Consider the following 18,497-nt stretch of genomic DNA (forward strand, 5'->3'; position numbering starts at 1 on the left):
AAGCGGCGCCACCACGAGGTGGATGCGCACGAAAAGGTTAGAGGTCGCCGAACCTTGGCAACGGGATCGGCGTTGGAGACGGTTGCTGGGACAACGGATTCCCAACAGAAGTATTCATGCTTTGGGGACTTCTGCCGTCTCCGAATAAAGTGATGCGAGATGTTTATGTTTGTTTGTTTTCAGACAACGGTTTAAGGTAAATCGATTAAAAATAACATGTAATGTTGACTTTATGTGAATAGTTTGCCCTAGAAAACGAGGATCAAAGTTTAAACACTTCCAGTACAGTATTATAGTTATAAATCACAATTCCATTCACTACAGCGAAGCACGGTTTACTTAACTTTTGAAACTATATATGTTAAATGACCTGCTTAATTATTATCGCACATTTGGAATATTTTTACGTAACACCAACGGGTCACAAATCTTTTTTTCTCTCCGCAGTCTGTATCTGACAACACAGTGCTCGCCTCTCGTTTGGTCAGACACCCAGCCAGCCCCAGCGACAGTGAGAACCCAAACTCCTCAGCACTGCAGAACAGTACAGCTCTAACGCCGAGATGTTACCTACTTCATCATGGTCGGAGAAAAATCGCGTTGGGGTGATCAGGGATTCAATGTCGATTAATCCTCTTATAATGAAGGTAAGGACCTGAAGATTCTGGCAAGTGGCAAAACAAAATGGGAAAACAACTAACATTTAATGAACATTCTGAAGAATACATATATACTTGGAAATATGTGACAAGTGTAATGAATTAGGGAGGATTAAATATGGAAGTAAAAATATACACTCTAATTTATTCCAGAATATATTATTTACAGTCATGCATTAATTTAAAAAAAATTAAAAATTACCAAATGCATTAAGTAGAGCAATATAATTATTCTACATTGATAATTGTTCTACATTCTACATATTCTACATTTGTGCGATAATAATTATTCTACAAGTGTTTTCATATGCAATTTTAAAACTACAATAATAGTTTTTCTCAATAAGAATATGGAAAACATTTGAATTATGCAAGAACTTTGAAACTATAGTCAGAGTTAGTCATATTGGCCTTTTAAGCCTGCCCCATCGTTATTTGAAATCATGGCAGATCCTATGCGTTATTAACTTTGACCATGCACATACATCTTTCGGTCCAAAAATCTATCAATCGTAGCCTCGAATTTTTCAACAAAGCATTTGCAGCCCTCAGAGATACAAAATTCTAAAGATTTCCAGTCCTCTACATAAAGAAATATCTTCTCATCTTAGTCTTAAATAACCAACCCCTTACCTTGAGTTTCTCGGCTCTATAACTGGAAGAAGCAGCCTATTAGTATCTACTCTGCAAAACTCTTTCAGTATCTTGATGTCTCAATGAGATCTTCCAAGAGCTCTCGGCATCCCTGAAAAACTTCACAGACAATAATACTTTTGAAGAGTAGTCACAGAAAGAATAAATAGTTGCATTGCAGCCAATTTACACATAGCAAAATCCCACAGACAGCAATGAGATACGTGAACACATACTGTCATTTGTTTTAGTGTCATTGTTTAAGAGATTAATTTGGCATGGGACGAGGAGTGTACCCTTGCTCTTCATTAAGCATTATAGGATATTTTACATCATTGGTGAAAACATATTGTAATGGCAATTTCTTAACTTTCCAATGTCCAACTTTTGATTTCCATTACTACTCGGAGATGTAGAAGAGATATAGCTTGCGCACTTGCAGATAGTAAAAACAAATCTTCCAGTCGTTATTTCTTGATTAATTGATCCTTTATTGAAGTAGTACAAACAAAGAAATTATTCATATAAGGTATTCCTTATTCCAATATAAATTGTAACTTTACATTCTTACTAACTGTTTCATCCGTGTCGTGTCGTGTGGTTAAAAACTGTCTCTTCCATCCCTCGAGGCTAAACTGACTGCCCACTCTCTGGCTACGCTAGCCTCCTCAGATGTAGACACATCCATCTACGTATTTAATCCCACCCACAAGCGTTCAGAATGATACAGCTATAAGTATCTAGATATGGCTATAATATACTAACAGAGTAACTAACTTAAGCATAAATGGCTCCTACACATATGGTGTGAAGGATTTCATATTGCACTCTGGAGTGGTATGTTATTCTAATTGATAGCAATTAGCCAACTTTTTGCTGCAAATGGCATGTGAAGATTTGCAATGAAAAAACAGTGCAACATTATTTCAGTTTCTATTTTAAAATTATTACAGAAACTTTTGCGCCTTTTTAACCAAAGTTGACGTAAATTTTGCTTCAATATATTGCAAAAAGGCTTCTTAATTTTTACAAAGTGAAAGAAGAAATCAGAAAGGTACTCAGATTGTTCAACTTTCTGTATGGCACAGTAAGAGTTCAGCATTAGCAATGATCTCTCTGATCTCTCTCTGCATGTAGATGAAAATGCATGTAAAGTGCAGTGTTAAAGAGTTAAATAATACTTTTGGGATTATTTCCAAATATTTTATGCAAACAAAACATAAGAAAAAAGTGAAAATGTTGGTTTCACTCTTGATTAATCAGTTTATGAAGAGAGTGAGTAGCTAAAACATCTCCAGTATGTCTCAATTAGTTGATAGTAACTGTGTAGAAATGTGAATGCTGCAGTAACCTTGCTTTAGAAGCATTGACAATGCTCCACCACCTTTTTAATAATTAATTTGTATATACAAGAGGAGCAGGATGGGACTTGGCCACACCAATCCATTGGAAAAATAATCTGATGACACTCAACTGTAAAGGCTCTCCCATGACAATTATCCAATAGATCAAAGAACTGGAGGGCAAAAGTCAAAGGTCTTAGATGGAAGAAATATCAAAGAGAGAAAATAAAAGAAAATTAGAACTAGAATCCGAAAGAGGAAAGACAGACTTGTCTTGCCTGTTGTCTCCTCCTGAAAAATGTCAGTAATGCATTAAGGTTCAGAATATACTAAACGTCTCAATGAAGCCTGTATTTTAATCACATATCTGAAAAGAGAAGAGTAAAGTGAAATTAAAAATAGATCATTTAACTTTTGATCATAGACACAAAGTGCTGGAGTAACTCAGTGAGACAGGCAGCATCTCTGGATAGAAGAAAAGGGTGACATTTCTGGTCAAGACCCGTCTTCAGACTGAGAGTAAGGGAAGAGGGAGACACCCTTTTGTACACACTTTACCCTTCCTTATCTCTGTGTCTCCCTCTCCTCTGACTATCAGTCTGAAGAAGGATCTCGACCCAAAACGTCACCCATTGGTATCCAGAGATGGGCGTGTCCCACTGACTTACTCAAGAATTTTGATCAAAGTTAAAGTTACATAGCATTCAGGTATATTATGGTCCAAGCATACCTGGTTCTGAAGAAGGGTTTCAGCCCGAAACGTTGCCTATTTCCTTCGCTCCATAGATGCTGCCTCACCCACTGAGTTTCACCAGCATTTTTGTCTACCCTCTATTTTTAATTTCACTTTACTCTTCTCTTTTCAGATATGTGATTAAAATCCAGGCTTCATTGAGAAGTTTAGTATATTCTGAACCTACACTATATTGGTGTAAACCAGCATCTGCAGTTCCTTCCTACAGTTAAATTTGATAATGTCCATTTCCTGATTGCCTCACTTGGTTGCTAGTTTAAAACATAATTTTACTATTAATTATATAATATGAAAATATAATAATAATTTCTACCTAGAGTTACTCTGCCATTTTGTGTCAATCTTTGGTTTAAACCAGCATCTGCAGTTCCTTCTCCGACACACCCAATTTTATAGTTTGTTCCAGGAAGTCAGACAGTACACTGTAGATTCTTTATTTTCCACTTGGTGGCATCAGTGCAACAGCTTAAATTAAATGCTCTCCAACCTATCATAAAATGAATGCTCTCCAAAATTTTATTTCTAATTGTAAATACAAGTAATTTAACAATAGTGTACAAGATATTGGAAAAACTGAATCTAAATAAAATTTAAATCATTCTTAACTTTTGTTTTATTAGCTATATTTTACAATGTGATAAAGTGGAGAATACGTAGAATGGATTTGTCAAAGCTTATACAATTTGAAAGGTAGATTGGATTACTAAGGGTTATTCAACTGAGAATTATTACAGGCTTTTGTGAACTAAGCTTTCTATTCCAGTTTCCCATTGAGTAAATCCATCATTAACACAAGCATAAATAATTTACATTACTTGTCTCTCCTAAACGGGAATATAAATGGGAAACAATGATAGGTTATGATCAACAAGGAAGCTCTTCTGAAACATAAACACTGACACAGGCCCAAATGGCATCTGTTATGTAATTCATGTTAATGAAAGTATTTTAAAAAAAGTAATCCTTAGCATTTTTTTCTTACCCTGATTGAAGGCAGTTACAGTTTGGAGGTTTCCTTTAGTGGGGATTATGTAATAAATAACTGTTCAGTTGAGCTTGTTCTAAAATATAATATTTGGAACTACTGGATCTCAAACCCGAAGATTTTTCCAGGCACATTGCAATCTTTAAAGATCTCACAATAGTGACCATATTAACTGACAGGGAACACCTCTTCGGCTATACTACAAATGTGCGTGTGTGCACAATTTTCCTTTCTCTGTTTTTCTCAGTAAAATACAAGAAGGCAAGCTAGGGTTGTGACACCACAAAAAAACAATTTTAATGGAATTTCAAAGAATGTTCAAGCACATTCAGTCCACTTGTCAACTGCAGTATTTATGGACCAAATGAGCTGCTTACAACCCTACTTTTCCCAAATCTATCAACATTTGCTTTTTCTGTTTATTTCTCCCTCATGTTTTCAAGTCGCATGATTGTAAATGCAACTTATAAAAATACTTTTTGTCAGAATCAAATAACCTCTCCATGGTGCTTCAAATATATAACCTTTGTAACAAAATGAATTCCTCTAGCAATAGAACTATCATTAACACAAAATTAAAAACATCAACTATAAGTAGTTAATAAATTATGTGATATTCAAGTGAATGCGACACAAGAGGTTTCAGTGAACTACTGGCTGCCTTTCATTCTTCAAATGTCAAACAGCAAATCACTTTTGCATTACCTAAAGTAGGTTAGCCAAGCAAAAAACACTTGAAGAATCTATTTGATTGTGGCTCCAAATTTGGAAATATTAGCTTATCCTTTCCATTTTATTAAATACTGTATGTGAACAAGAAATCAGTGCCAAAATTGGATGGTGTACATACAGGCACATACATATAGGCACTACATGGTTCAATTTAATTGAAACATTATTTGCCAAAGAAAATCATGGGCATCCACCACCTTCCACAAAGTCTGCAATTTGTCTTCCATATTGACTGTGTAACTGATTTTCTGTGTAGGTAGAGTTTGGGCAAGCGTGGGTGCAACTTATGGAATGCCAACGAGATCTCAATTTCATAATTGTAATGCACTCAAAGTAAAGGCCGTTCATAGTTCAAAGTCTATTCAAAGTGTACAATACCTCCAGCCTCATAGACTAGAATTTATTTCCAGTGGTTCCACAAGCTAAATATTTGTTGCTCACCGTAAACTGCATCCAGTAGGGTACCTTTACAGGTTCCATTCAAGCTCCAGGCTCTAGAGAGAGATCCTTATGATCAATCATAAGCATGTCATTATAAACACATTTTACCAAATTTTCAAACTCCTAATTTATTCATGATTTACTTTGGCTTTCTAGTTCACCTAGCCAGAAATATCTTAATTTTTGAGTCCCTTGTAAAAAAAAAAAGGAATATTACTTAAATAATTCCAGGATTTTTGTCCAAACTACACTGTTTACCTACAATCCTTGAAATCTCTGCATCCATCCCCACATCTGGCCTTATTCACCCCTCACTTTGATTATTCTACCAAGTGCAGTATGCAACAGCTATTTCAGCATTAACAATGTTCCTCTGACTGCACTGATTGTCCCTTTATCTTTTCATGTCATACAGTCAGTTCTTGACTGATAATACACTTGAAAAGGGCTTTGGAATGCTTTACTATGTAAAAATGTAGTATAATTTGCAAATAGATTTTTCTATGTATTTCGTACATCAATCAGATAGTGTTAAGAACTATATAATTAACTTCCACTATTTTGATCTCACATCTCCAAGTTCTAATTCAGCACTTTAAATTACAGTAATTTTTTGGTATAATTTTCTGCACCATTAACATTGAATTTGACCATCTGCCTCATGATTTCTTTCTTGGTGGAAAAGCTTTCCTCATATTTTAGATTTTAGCACTGGGGATTAAATCTATTTCATCTCTGTAGTCCCTAATTTTTGAAACAGCTATATTGAGCTGATGTCCCTCGGACTACCCTAGGCCAGACTTTGTTGGCTTTACCTTGCACTAAACATTATTCCCTTATCATGTATCTATACATTGTATAAGAATGAATTGCAGATGCTGGTTTAAACCGGAGATAGACGCAAAGTGTGATTACAATCAATCTACTTACAATGTATAGATAAATATCTATACATTGTAAACAGATTGATTGTAATCATGTATTGTCTTTCTGCTGACTGGTTAGCACGCACCAACATTGATATATATTTTCTCGTTCCAACCATTAACATTCATCAGTCAAAACATCATTACATAATTGTAGGATACATCATGCAGTTAATCCGAACAATTTACACACACTGATCCACATACTTTGTAGGTGCATGTGCAGAATGTATTATGCCTGTTGTTTACACTATGGATTTTCCTATTACATGGGTGTTTAGAATTCAAATGTGAGGTGGATTTCCAGAAGATATTATAAATCACTGGATTTAAAGTATTAACAGGAAGCTTACAACAGTGAGTCTGTTACTGAAGGAAATTACATTTGTTTAATTCACTGCAAAGTGCTTAACATTTCATAGTTTAGAAGTGAGTCCAGCTACTCAGTGGCCCAGTGGTTCAGCAGGTACCTGCTTACAGCGCCAGAGACCTGGGGTCGATTCTGACTATGTACAGAGCATGTACATTCTCCCTGTGACCGCATGGGTTTCCTCTGGGTGCTTCGTTTCCTCCCACATTCCTAAGACGTGCAGGTTCATGGGTTCATTGGTTTCTGTAAATTCCCTCTTAAAGTGTAGGATGCGAAACTGGGATAACATAGAACTAGTGTATGGGTGATCATTGGTTGGCGCGGACTTGATGGGCTGTCTTAATTGGGAAGTCTAATGCTGCCACTATGATGCATTCAGTAGAACTGGCTTGACTTTAAAGCATAACTATTCAGAGGAACAGCACTGCATATTTTCCTTGGGGAATCCACAGCCCAAATGGTATGAACATTGATTTTCAATGTAACCCTGCTGATCCATCTGCAGGTATTCCCCCCTTCCTACTGATCCATCTGCAGTACTCCCACTTTTGTTCTCTTTCCCATACCCCCTCCAGCAGTCCATCACCCATTCATGTCCCCCTCCCCTTCCTTGCTCCATCCACCTACTACCCACATATTAGATCCCCCTCTCTCCCATCTGGTTCTGGTTCCGTCTTCACCTCTTCCCTCATGGCTTTTATTATTTCTTTCTTATTTTCAGATTCTCGCACCACTAGCCTTTCCTTTCTCGTTTATCTCAGCTGTCTCCACCCGCACCCTGTCCTCCCTGTACCTGGCTCCATTTGCATTTTTTTTGTTTGCCTCCACCTATCTTCCTCCTGCTTCTGTCGCCAAACTCCATTCCACCCCCTCCCCTACCTAACTCCAGCTGCCCGTTATCCCTCACCCCTCTTTGGTGAACCAATCACCTACTGGCCTCCGTCTCTCCACTTTCCCTCTTTTCTTTATACTGATTATCTTCCCCTCCACAGTCAGTCCTGATGTCGGGTTTCAACCTGAAAGGTTGACAAAACCTTCCCTCCCCAACTAATACTGCTCAATGACTGAATTCCTCTTGCAGATTGCTATCAAACATTTTTATCAACGTTTGTTTGCTCGGTACCTTTACCTAATTCAAAATTACTTCCAAAAAACAATTTAAAGGTGGTATGAAATTTAATAACTGGAATTTGATGAATAGGCAGTATGAACCATATACAAGCAGATGAAGGGCCTGTTCCTGTGATAAATTAATCTCATTTGCCTGCACATGATCCATATTCCTCCACTCCCTGCATAACCACATGCCCATCTAAAAGCCTCTTAAACGCCACTATCATCTCCTTCCACCTCTACCGCGAGTGTGTACCAGGCACCCATCATGCTCTATGTAGGTCCTGCACATCTCCTTTGCCCCTCTCACCTTGAAGCTATGTATTTGACATTTTCTCCTTAGGAAAATGTACTAAACATACATTAAGAAAAGACATACCTTTGTAAAAATATAATTATGTAAAGCAAATACTTTACCGTCTTGGACAGAGGTCAATAATTAATGCACTTGAAGAACCAGTTGGTACAAAGTTTTATGTCTTTGCAACCTGACCAGTCTTCAACCAAAAACAGAAGATTCACTACTATCAAAACTAAGCACCGAATTTAGAAACATAGACATAGAAAATAGATGCAGGACTACGCCATTTGGCCCTTCGAGCCAGCACCACCATTCAATATGATCATGGCTGATAATCCAGAATCAGTGCCCTGTTCCTGCTTGTTCCCCATATCCCTTAATTCCCTCGGCCCTAAGAGAAAAATCCCTTGACAATTTCTTATGTGGTACAGCTTTTCATCATAGCAATGTTTGTGAATTCCACAAGATCCCTAGGGATACTAAAGCACAATGCACAAGATTTCAGGGTAGACGCAAAAAGCCAGAGTAACTCAGTGGGTCAGACAGCATCTCTGGACTAAAGGAATATGTGATGTTTCAGGTGGAGACCCTTCTTCAGTCTCGATCTGAAATGTCACCAATTCCTTTTCTCCAGAGATGCTGTCTGACCGCTGAGTTACTCCAGCTTTTTGTGTCTATATTTGGTTTAAACCAGCATCTGCAGTTCCTTCCTGCACAAGAATTCAAGATCTGAATATATTGTACTCATCTCTATGCAAACATCTAACCTTATAAAGAGATTTTTTGCAAGACATATAATTGCATGACTCTCAAAGTTCCTCCAAGGTTTTGCTACAGCTGACATAACTTCTAAATAGTAGTAGACTGTCATATTAGAATTATGCTACCAGTTTAAAATATAAACACTCTCAGGCAGATGGCCAAATTGTTTGTATAAATTCCAACATTATTACCACTTCATGCTCCAATTTTATCCATTGAAGCAAATTAATATCTACTACTACACGCTGAGCAATATTCTAAATTGCAAAATGTGAAGATGAAAATAACCTACAATCCAATACATTCATAAAAGCAATTTATAAATCTTCATTAAATCCCAAGATCATCTGATCACATGCAGGCTTTCCCTACTTGATAGCACAATAAGGACCAGTAATTCATTATGTGATTATCAGCAGAAACCCAAATTACATCATGTAATGTGATAATGCACAGGAGTTGCAGCATAAGATGCCAAATTATGACCACATTTTAGCCAGTATTTCTCTGTGCATTCTGGATACAAATAACTTCAACCTATAGAATTTCATAGAATTCTGCACTGACAATCCCACACTCTTCTTGATTTTACTTTAAACACTGCCTTAGGCTTAGAGTATATGGTGCACAGTAAAATTCACGTTCAATTTCAGAGTGCAAGTCAAATCAGTAGTAAAATTGTTACAGCTACAGAGTAAAGGGGCTGTCCCACTTGGGCGACCTAATCCGCAAGTTCTGGTGAGTTGCCCTCGACTCATACTCGTAGCATGGTAGTCACGAGGTCGTAGGAGGTCTTTGTGACTCTCCTTCATGCTCGAGAGTAGTCCCCGCGTACTCAAGGCCTCAGCTAGGTTGCGCCGTATTTTCAACATGTTGAAAAATGCCCGCGAGTAAAAAAGGTCGCCATGGAAAAAATCAATACTTTTTTTACTCGTAGGTCGTAAGTAGGTCGGCATGTTATTCGTAGGTAGTCGAAGGTAGGCGTAGATAGTCTTTATCATAGTCGAAGGGAGGTCGAAGGGGGGTCGAAGGAGGTCGTCTTCACTCTCCACTATTCGGTGTCCAATTTTCCCGAAGTTAGTCGTAGCTAGTCGAAGCTAGTCTTCAACATAATTGAAGAATAAGAAGGGGCTAAGCAAGCAGCCTTGTGAGGTACGGGTGTTGAGAATTATCATGGACGTTCTGTCATTATCCTGGCTGATTATGGTTTGTATGTCAGAAAGTCAAGGATCCAGTTGCAGATGGGGCTGCCAAATCTAGCTCCAATATTTTTGGAGATGAGTTTGATTAGAATTTTAATGTTGAAGACGGAGCCATAGTCTATAAATAGGAGTCGGATGTTCGTGTCCTTGTTATCCAGATGTTGTAGGGATAAATGTAGGTGCATGGAGATGGCACCTGCTGTGGACTTGCTGTGTTAGTAGGTGAATTGCAGGGGATATAAGGCTGTCTGGGAGGCTGGTGCTAATGTTAACCATGACTAGCCTCTCAAAGCTCTTCAGGAAAGTGGTTGTCAGAGCAAGCAATCGGTAATCATTAAAGCATACTACTTTGTTTTTCTCTGGCACCGTAATGATAGTTGTTTTCTTAAAGCAGCTGGGAATCTCAGTTTGTAGTAGGGAGAGGTTAAAGATGTTCATGTAAAGTCCTGACAGGCAAGTCATGTAAAGTCTCCTCCTCACTGTGATGGAAGGCAAAACTTGTCTCTCCCCTGCTCTCCATCCCCCTCCCGAAGTCGGGGTCAAAGCCCCCGGCGGGCGCTAGCAAGTCCGCGGCCACTCAAAGCCACACCGGGCGATGTAGGGCCCTGCCCCGGGTCTTGATGTTGGAGCCCCCGGCGGGCACTAGCAAGTCCGCGGCAATTTACAGCCGCGCCGGGCGTTGTAAGGCCCTCCTCCAGGTCACTCTCAACCCCGCAATTCGGGCGGGAGAAGTCGCCGTTGCCGGTGCCCCGCAAAACGGTCTCCCACCGGGGACCCGCGCGCTCCCGGTGTCACCATCCACCGGAGTCGGGTCGCAGCAGCTCGCCGCCGCAGCTCTCCACGCTCCGAAGCTGGCTAGCTCCACGGAGGTAGCTCCACAGCTCCACGGAGGTAATATAGCTGGAGGCTTTGTGAAGATCATACCTAAATTTCTTGTACAGTCGAGATTACCCGAATGATCACCTTAGAGTTGCTGTTCACTTGGAAAATGATCTCACATCAAAGACCTTATGTAACCTTTGGATCATTATTGTAACCTAAAATCTCACCATGTTAAAATTTATTTGATTAGAAACTGAACATAATTTTACAAAAAGAAAATCACAAAAAATACAAAAGTATCTTATGCATCTGATTGGAGATGCATCAGTACTGCCTTTCCTGCAAAGGTACAACCTAACAGGTTGTAGCAATATTTTTCTATCTTGGTGACCACAGTTTAAGTGTAGGCCCAGACATAGCATGTTTGTAAGTTTTTAGATTATGTGCTTCAACCAACGTTTACATAATTTACCATATACCATTGGTGGTCTCACTGTCATTTTAATCTATATCAACAAATACAACTGATGTTGTAAATTAGAATACTCTCTTTTACCTGTGAATTAGTCAGATTATAAGTTTAAACCATTTGCAGCTGTTTAAAAGCACCTTGGTATTTCTATCCATCTCTTTACAAAATAATTAATTTATCATTTATTAACAAATGATAATCATTAAGGCATACTAATGATAAACCGCTGAGAAGACTTGTCGACTTACTGACCAGTTCATGATCCTCCTATTATCAAACTTGATGAGCTCCCAATAAGCTATGCTTCAAGACAGTAGGGGGAGCTCTTAACATTAGCTTGAACTAATGCTGTTTCTTCAATCTATCCCATTTATCAAAATGGATAGAAAGCCTGTTACAGAGATACAAAAGAAAAGAAAATTTTACATTGAATATACAATTCAAGATTATCTGAGAATTTAAAGAGTGTTCATAAAAGAAATAGCCTTGCATTTATAGAACACCTTTCACAACCTCAGGATCTCTCACCTAGCCTACAAAGTACTTTGGAAGTGTAGTTACTGTCTAATTGTTTACTGTCAAACATAATTAGGAATTGTTTATATTTCTAATGAAGTCTAATCATGTGTAATCTTTTTCAAGGATGTTGTCACGCTGTTAAATTGTACCTAAGCAGAACGGCATAAAGTGTATTGTAAACCGCTTCCCTCCCAGGTTTACAATGTAAGGAAAGCAGTACATAAGATCAGAAATGAGGGATAAATGGAAACACTCCACTGGATTTTGAACTTTGCAGCTTTATAGTACAATGCCATTCAAATGATGCCCAGTTACAGATTATAATAAACAAGACCATATTTTCTTTGGCTTTATTGGCTATTCAAGGAGGAGAGGGAAGAAGGGAAATGAACTGGATAGATTCTGGATGGGGAGGTAATGATCTGAAATTGGATAATTCACCATTCATGCCGTTAGGTTGTAAGATGTCCAAGTGCAATATGAGGTGGAATAGATTTCAGAGGTCTTTTATTGTCACGTGTACGAATTAAGGTACAGTGATATGCGAATTATCATATGCGAATATGAGGTGTTCTTCAAATTTGTATGTGTCCTCACTCTGGAAATGGAGGAGGTCTAGAACACACAGGTCAGTATGAGAATGGGAGGGGGAACAGAAATTCCTTTGCCAAATTAAGATGCAATATTACAATTTCTCTGTATTTCCTTTTCCTTCTGTATTAATGAGCTTTGATATTGTCCAAAAATTATGTTAATTCTTTTACGAAACCATATGTTAATAAAGGAGTACCAACATTTATAGTCATTATGATGCACCATTTCAATAATCTTTAATAATACAAGTTGAGCAGTAAAAACAAAACCGATCTAGCTACAGCAGAAATGCAGGACTATAACTATAGTAACATAAATTAAATACATATCTATTATATAAATGCTATAAACTCATTTGGGTATTCTGTATGAATTTATGTCAGAAGAGGACATTTTGACTGAAGACTGAGATAAAACTTCCTGCTTCAAAAAGCCTCATTTTACATTGCCATGAAATAACGTTGGATTCTGAATCTGGACTTTACTATTAACATTGATTGATGATAGTGCTAACTTTATAGCTAGTGTGAACACATCCTAACGGCTATTTTGGGAGGATGAGGTATTGCAAAGGATGAGTAAGCTATCTGACACCATGGAGAGAGAGAATTATAAAGAAAAAAGGATTAGACTGTAGGTGATGGTCAAATCGCATGGGCTTGCAGGTCCTGGAAGCCTATCAAACCCAGTGGTGGCCAGACGTTGAAACGTATGACAGCATCCGTAAGCTGTACCTGTAATGGCATATTCACCTGTAAATCCAAATGTGGTGTAGTCACACAAAACCTGGACATTGTACCAAGATCTGCACCATTATATTGATTGTGTTGTCTCTGCAATCCTATATTGTATGGCAGGATAGGTCATCTTATTGGTATTGGTTGGAGCATTTGTATCTGCATTTCTAATGACTAACAAGTTCAGTTGTTTTTAAAGTTTATTTCTTAAGATAAATGAACTATTTTATGTTCAAGATAAAAATCAGCTATTCATTTTTGAAGTTTACAACCACATTGGTACAAAACAGGATTATTGTAAAACTTTTCTTGCATCAGTCTCACCAAGTCCATCTGATCATACTGATAAAATGGTTATCAGATTAGGCACCAATGAAAAGTACAATCCCCACCGTATTTAGCATTTAGATTGACAGGACTGAGCTATAATATGCTTCAAAGCTGAAGCCTGCCTGAATAAAGAGGATTAATTCTTGAGCCAGCATGCTTCATTGAAGCTCTCATTACCAAACTTTGTCGGTGTCGATGTTAGATTTGATTGAAGATTATGGCATTTAGGCGCCCCCCATTTTCTGCAGATATTGGACCCATTGAATTTTCATACAGCAGGGACACGGTCAATACTCTAGCCTTTATCCTCTAATTCTACTTCATTGAAACTTCATCAACTTCCCCAATGAACTGGAAGAGGGAAATAGGCTTCACAAGAAACATCTTTCTTTTGTCAGTTAATTTATTCGCTTCCTGCTCCCTGACGCTGAAAATTAGATTACAGCATTTAAATGAAAACAATAATCAAATGGGAGCCTTAATCAACGAATGAGGTTAATATTTTTGAACAGAACAAAGGCAAAAAGCACAGGAGCACGACACACTCCAGGGAATTTCAACTTCAGATCTGCATTTCTCTTGTGTTTTTCTTTTTTAGTTCTTAAACTTCAAAGCTGTGAGCTGCATTTGTTTTTCCATGTAATGATTTGGTGATTAGTTGTAAGCTGGCAGGCTGATCTTCCTGCCAGCCAAGGAGTATCAAGTTTAAATGATGTTTTACATCACTAATAATTAAAGCAATGTTCAGTGTCCGCTCTGATGGTTAATGAAATGTAGAACAAAGGAAAGGATACAAAAAGCACAACTTAAAAAAAAAAAGAATTGTCAAATTCTTATTCCCCTATATTTAATTGCAGTGTCCTATCACTTGTGGAATTGTCTTACCCCCTCCCCCTTTGTTTCAATAACAACTTGACTCCATTCTCAAAACTTTAGGTCAACAGTTTCCATGGGGCAAAATATTTCTTTTTTTGTATCTTTCTCCACCACGTTCAACATAACATTTGCAACTGCTGGTAAGTAAATATGATTGATCTTTTGAATAATTTGGATAATACAAAATTATTTGATTGTAAACTGCATAATAAGGTAGTTAAACTGTGCCTATTAAATTAGTGGATGCAGCAAATTTCTTATCTATCCAAGAGGCTGATTGAGAATTATAGTTGTGTTGTGCCTATGAATCAGTAGACAGAAAAAAGTGGTTGGGAAGAGTCTTAGCACCTGGCCCCAACAGCCTACAATTTGATAATCAAATCAGTACCATGATACTGCAAAAAATGGTTAAATCTTGAGCGATTCTCTTGAAATACAGCACAAGGTTATGCACCCATTTGTCTCACGATCACGTTTCCCCTTTCCTCCCTCGAGTCTGCTTCCACCGGTATCCTTCCATCTGGTCAACATTTCACTCTCTTCTCTCCTGACACTTTGTTGTCTCCTTCTCATCTTTCTGTCTCCATTCTCACCCTTTGTCACCTTTTTGTTTCCTTTTCACACTAGCCTTTGTCCATCCATCAGCCAATCATTTGCCAGACATTGTCCTGCTTCCACCTCTTTTCCAGGTTTCTTCCCCCCACCCCCTCCTTCCCCCACCACTACAATCAGTCTGAAGAAGGGTCCCAGCCCAAAATGTTGATTATCCATGTCCACAAAAAATACTGCCTGACCCGCTGGGTTACTCCCTAGCACTTTGTTTTCTACACAAGATTCCAGCATCTGCAGGGTTGCATCTCCATGCCTTCTTTAAACTTGTTGCACATTTATTTTAACAACTCAAAAAATGTAATTGAAGGTAAAAATAAATTCTGGCAAAGCAGTTATATCTTTGGTAAGTAAGCAATATCAAGTGGACATTGACATTGGACAAGGGATGACTAAATGGTGTGTCATCATCAGTATTAACCAGAACAAGTCCAGAACTGCTGGGAGAGTCTACTTGCTTTTTGCTTCTCCTTCAACATATTTATCAGTTTTTTTTTTCTTTCATTGCAAATATCTATCAGTTGTTGTGGAGTAGCTGGTCTATAATGGGCAAACTACTCAATTTCAATCCTAACCATAGGTACTGTCTGTTTGGAGTTTGCACATTCTCCATGTGACCATGTGGGTTTTCTCTCGGTGCTCTGGTTTCTTCCCAGATCCCAATGATGTTTAGGTTGCCTGGGTAATTGGGCACTGTAAGTTGTCCCTTGTGTGTAGTGGTAAAATCAAGGAGGAGCTGATGGGAATGTGGGGAGAATAACAAGAAAGGATTAAAATAAGGATTTATTTAGGATTAAAATAAGCAGGTGGTTTATCATCATCATGAATCTGGTGGGCTGAAAAGTATGATTCAATGCCGCATCTATCTATGACTATAAGCCTTTAGTATTTTTAGCATGCAGTAACAAAAATAAACATACCAATTAAAAATGAGCTTTGTATTTGAAGATCCTGAGGGGAAAATAACGTTGTTATTGCGAGAATGAAACTCTAGCCCCTAAAACCTTTCCCCACTGACACAATTGTTTCTATAATGTAATTTTTTTATAATGCAAGGTTTCGTAGGAATGTAGCAATCATGTTATTGCAGAAGTATTTTGAAGTACAGTTCCTCATGTAATATAGGAAATGTGAGAGACAATCTGCACACAGTTTGCTCCCATAAACATCAATGTAATAATGATTGTATAGTCTATTTTAGTGATGTTTATTGAGGGGACAAATAATGGTCAAGTAGCACACAGGGGAGAACACCTTTGATCCTTGAAATAGTACTGCAGGATCTCTTCCATCCACCTACAAGAGTAGACGGAGCCTTGGTTTAATATTTCATCTAAGAATAAATAATCTAACAATGCAGCATTGCTCCCATATTTTATTGGGGTTAAAAAAAATCAACTATGATACTTTGAACAATGCAGCACAGGAACAGGCCCTTTGACCCACAATGTCTGTGCCGAACACCATGCCAAGATCAACTCATCTGCTTGTACATAATGCATGTCCATCCATTCCTTGCATATCCATGTGCCTACCCCAAAGAGTCTTAATTGCCTCAATTGTATCTGCCTCCACTACTACCCCCAATACAGCAATACAGTGACATTTGTGACCTTAAGATATCTAAATGCTTCACAGTCAATAAAATACTTTAAAAAATATGTTACCATTGTAACATAGGCAAATGAGGCAGCTAGTTTTCACACACCAACATCCTATATAAAGTACTGACATAAATGTATAAATAAATTGTATTGTGCAAAATCATTACTGTCATAAAATCATACTCCATCTACTATAATACATGCTAGAGTTGGTTCTGAACAGGATAACTAAAGTACTAATAGAATTATTTATACTCCAGCCAAGATGTTTTAAATGTACAATGATCCCACAGGATGCAAAGCACATTGCTCGATTCCAAGAGGTCCAGCATCATGGATTCAAACTTTCATTTTTCTATTTGTGGAACTCCTCACAGTTTCATTTTAAAATGTTGTCACTTAATTTTCAGAAATGCAGAATCAAATCAATGGATGGTGTAGAGAATTTACCTCCTTATCTCCAAATTTTCGGAAAGGACAGAAACTCACATGGAGGTGGTGTCTTCATCGGAGTAAACAATACCACTCCTTGTTTTGAAAGAACTGATTTAGACAGTGACTGAGCAAATCTGGTGTCAAGCTATACTTCAGGGTCAGTCGCTACATATCGGAAACTTTTACCGAACAAACTGAGCCTCTTTTAGATCTTGAATCAAACATCTCCAAAATTAACGCCTCGTCACGCTCTCCACTTATCATCCTGGGGGGTGATTTCGATGTCCCAGGTGTAGATTGGTCTGACGGCATACAAAGCGAACCAAAAGAGGCTCTTCAGGAAGCCCTGGCTGGCATTATTCTGGAAAATCACCTGTCCCAAAATGTCACTTTCCCAACCAGGGGTGATGATACAAGTGGCACTGAAAATACTTTAGATTTATTGTTGACTTCGCATCCAGATTTAATTTCGTAAGTTTCATCGTGTGCTGGAATCAGCAATCATTTTATTATCCAAGTAAAACTGCACACAAAAATTAAAGTTCCTTCAAAACCACTGCGTAAAATTTCCCTCTGGAGAAAAGTGAACAGTGAGGAATTTAAAGACTTGGCAAAAAAACTGGGGAAAGATTTCTTCAACCTGCAAACAGATAAAAGAGCCGTAAAGACAACTGGGTGTGGCTGAGAGACTCTAAATATTCTATATTACTAAAAGTCTGATCTTGACCATTTCCTGTTGTTCTGTATATTGATTTTAGAAAAAAAACGCTGCCACTTACGGCTGTGATATTTGGCCATCTTACTCAGAGTCCCCCTCCGCTGCGCAGGACAAGAGGAATTTTTCCAGCGATGAAAAATAAAAGAGTTATTAGTGTTTAAAAAATGTTGAGATTCTCTCTCCTGAAGGCCATGCCCCTTCTGGAGGAACTATAAAACCCGGAAGTGTTGAGTGCCTCAGTCAGTCTCTGCAAGATGGGGGAGCGAGAGGGTCACGTCTCTCAATCTGAGCTGTGAATAACACAGAACACATGTCTACTAAACTGTGAGTAGTTTTACTGACCTGTCAGTGCCCTTAATGTGGTTTGAAAATATAGTTTGTAAATGCTAAAGCTGTGTTGCCTTTGGTTTGGAAATGCTAAAGCTGTATTGCCTTTGGTTTGGAAATGCTAAAGCTGTGTTGCCTTTGGTTTGGAAATGCTAAAGCTGCGTTGCCTTTGGTTTGGAAATGCTAAAGCTGCGTTGCCTTTGGTTTGGAAATGCTAAAGTCTAATCTTGACC

At 38.1% G+C, this 18,497-nt stretch overlaps 1 protein-coding gene across 2 annotated transcripts in view; it reads left to right on the forward strand.

The window, feature by feature from the left end:
- The window catches only part of cfap77 (cilia and flagella associated protein 77), a 156,662-nt gene that overhangs the window by 40,558 nt on the left and 97,607 nt on the right, over positions 1–18,497 (forward strand). The window contains exons 1-2 of one of the 2 annotated variants that reach the window (XM_033049385.1): positions 11–196; positions 448–647. In XM_033049385.1, the coding sequence (XP_032905276.1) occupies positions 564–647 (84 nt within the window). In that variant the 5' untranslated portion in view covers positions 11–196; positions 448–563. Of the gene's footprint in view, positions 1–10; positions 197–447; positions 648–18,497 lie in introns of those variants that run through there. The other variant, XM_033049386.1, reaches the window with a different exon arrangement.

The sequence above is a fragment of the Amblyraja radiata genome, chromosome 32 (genome assembly GCF_010909765.2).
Source record: "Amblyraja radiata isolate CabotCenter1 chromosome 32, sAmbRad1.1.pri, whole genome shotgun sequence".
Lineage (NCBI taxonomy): Eukaryota > Metazoa > Chordata > Chondrichthyes > Rajiformes > Rajidae > Amblyraja > Amblyraja radiata.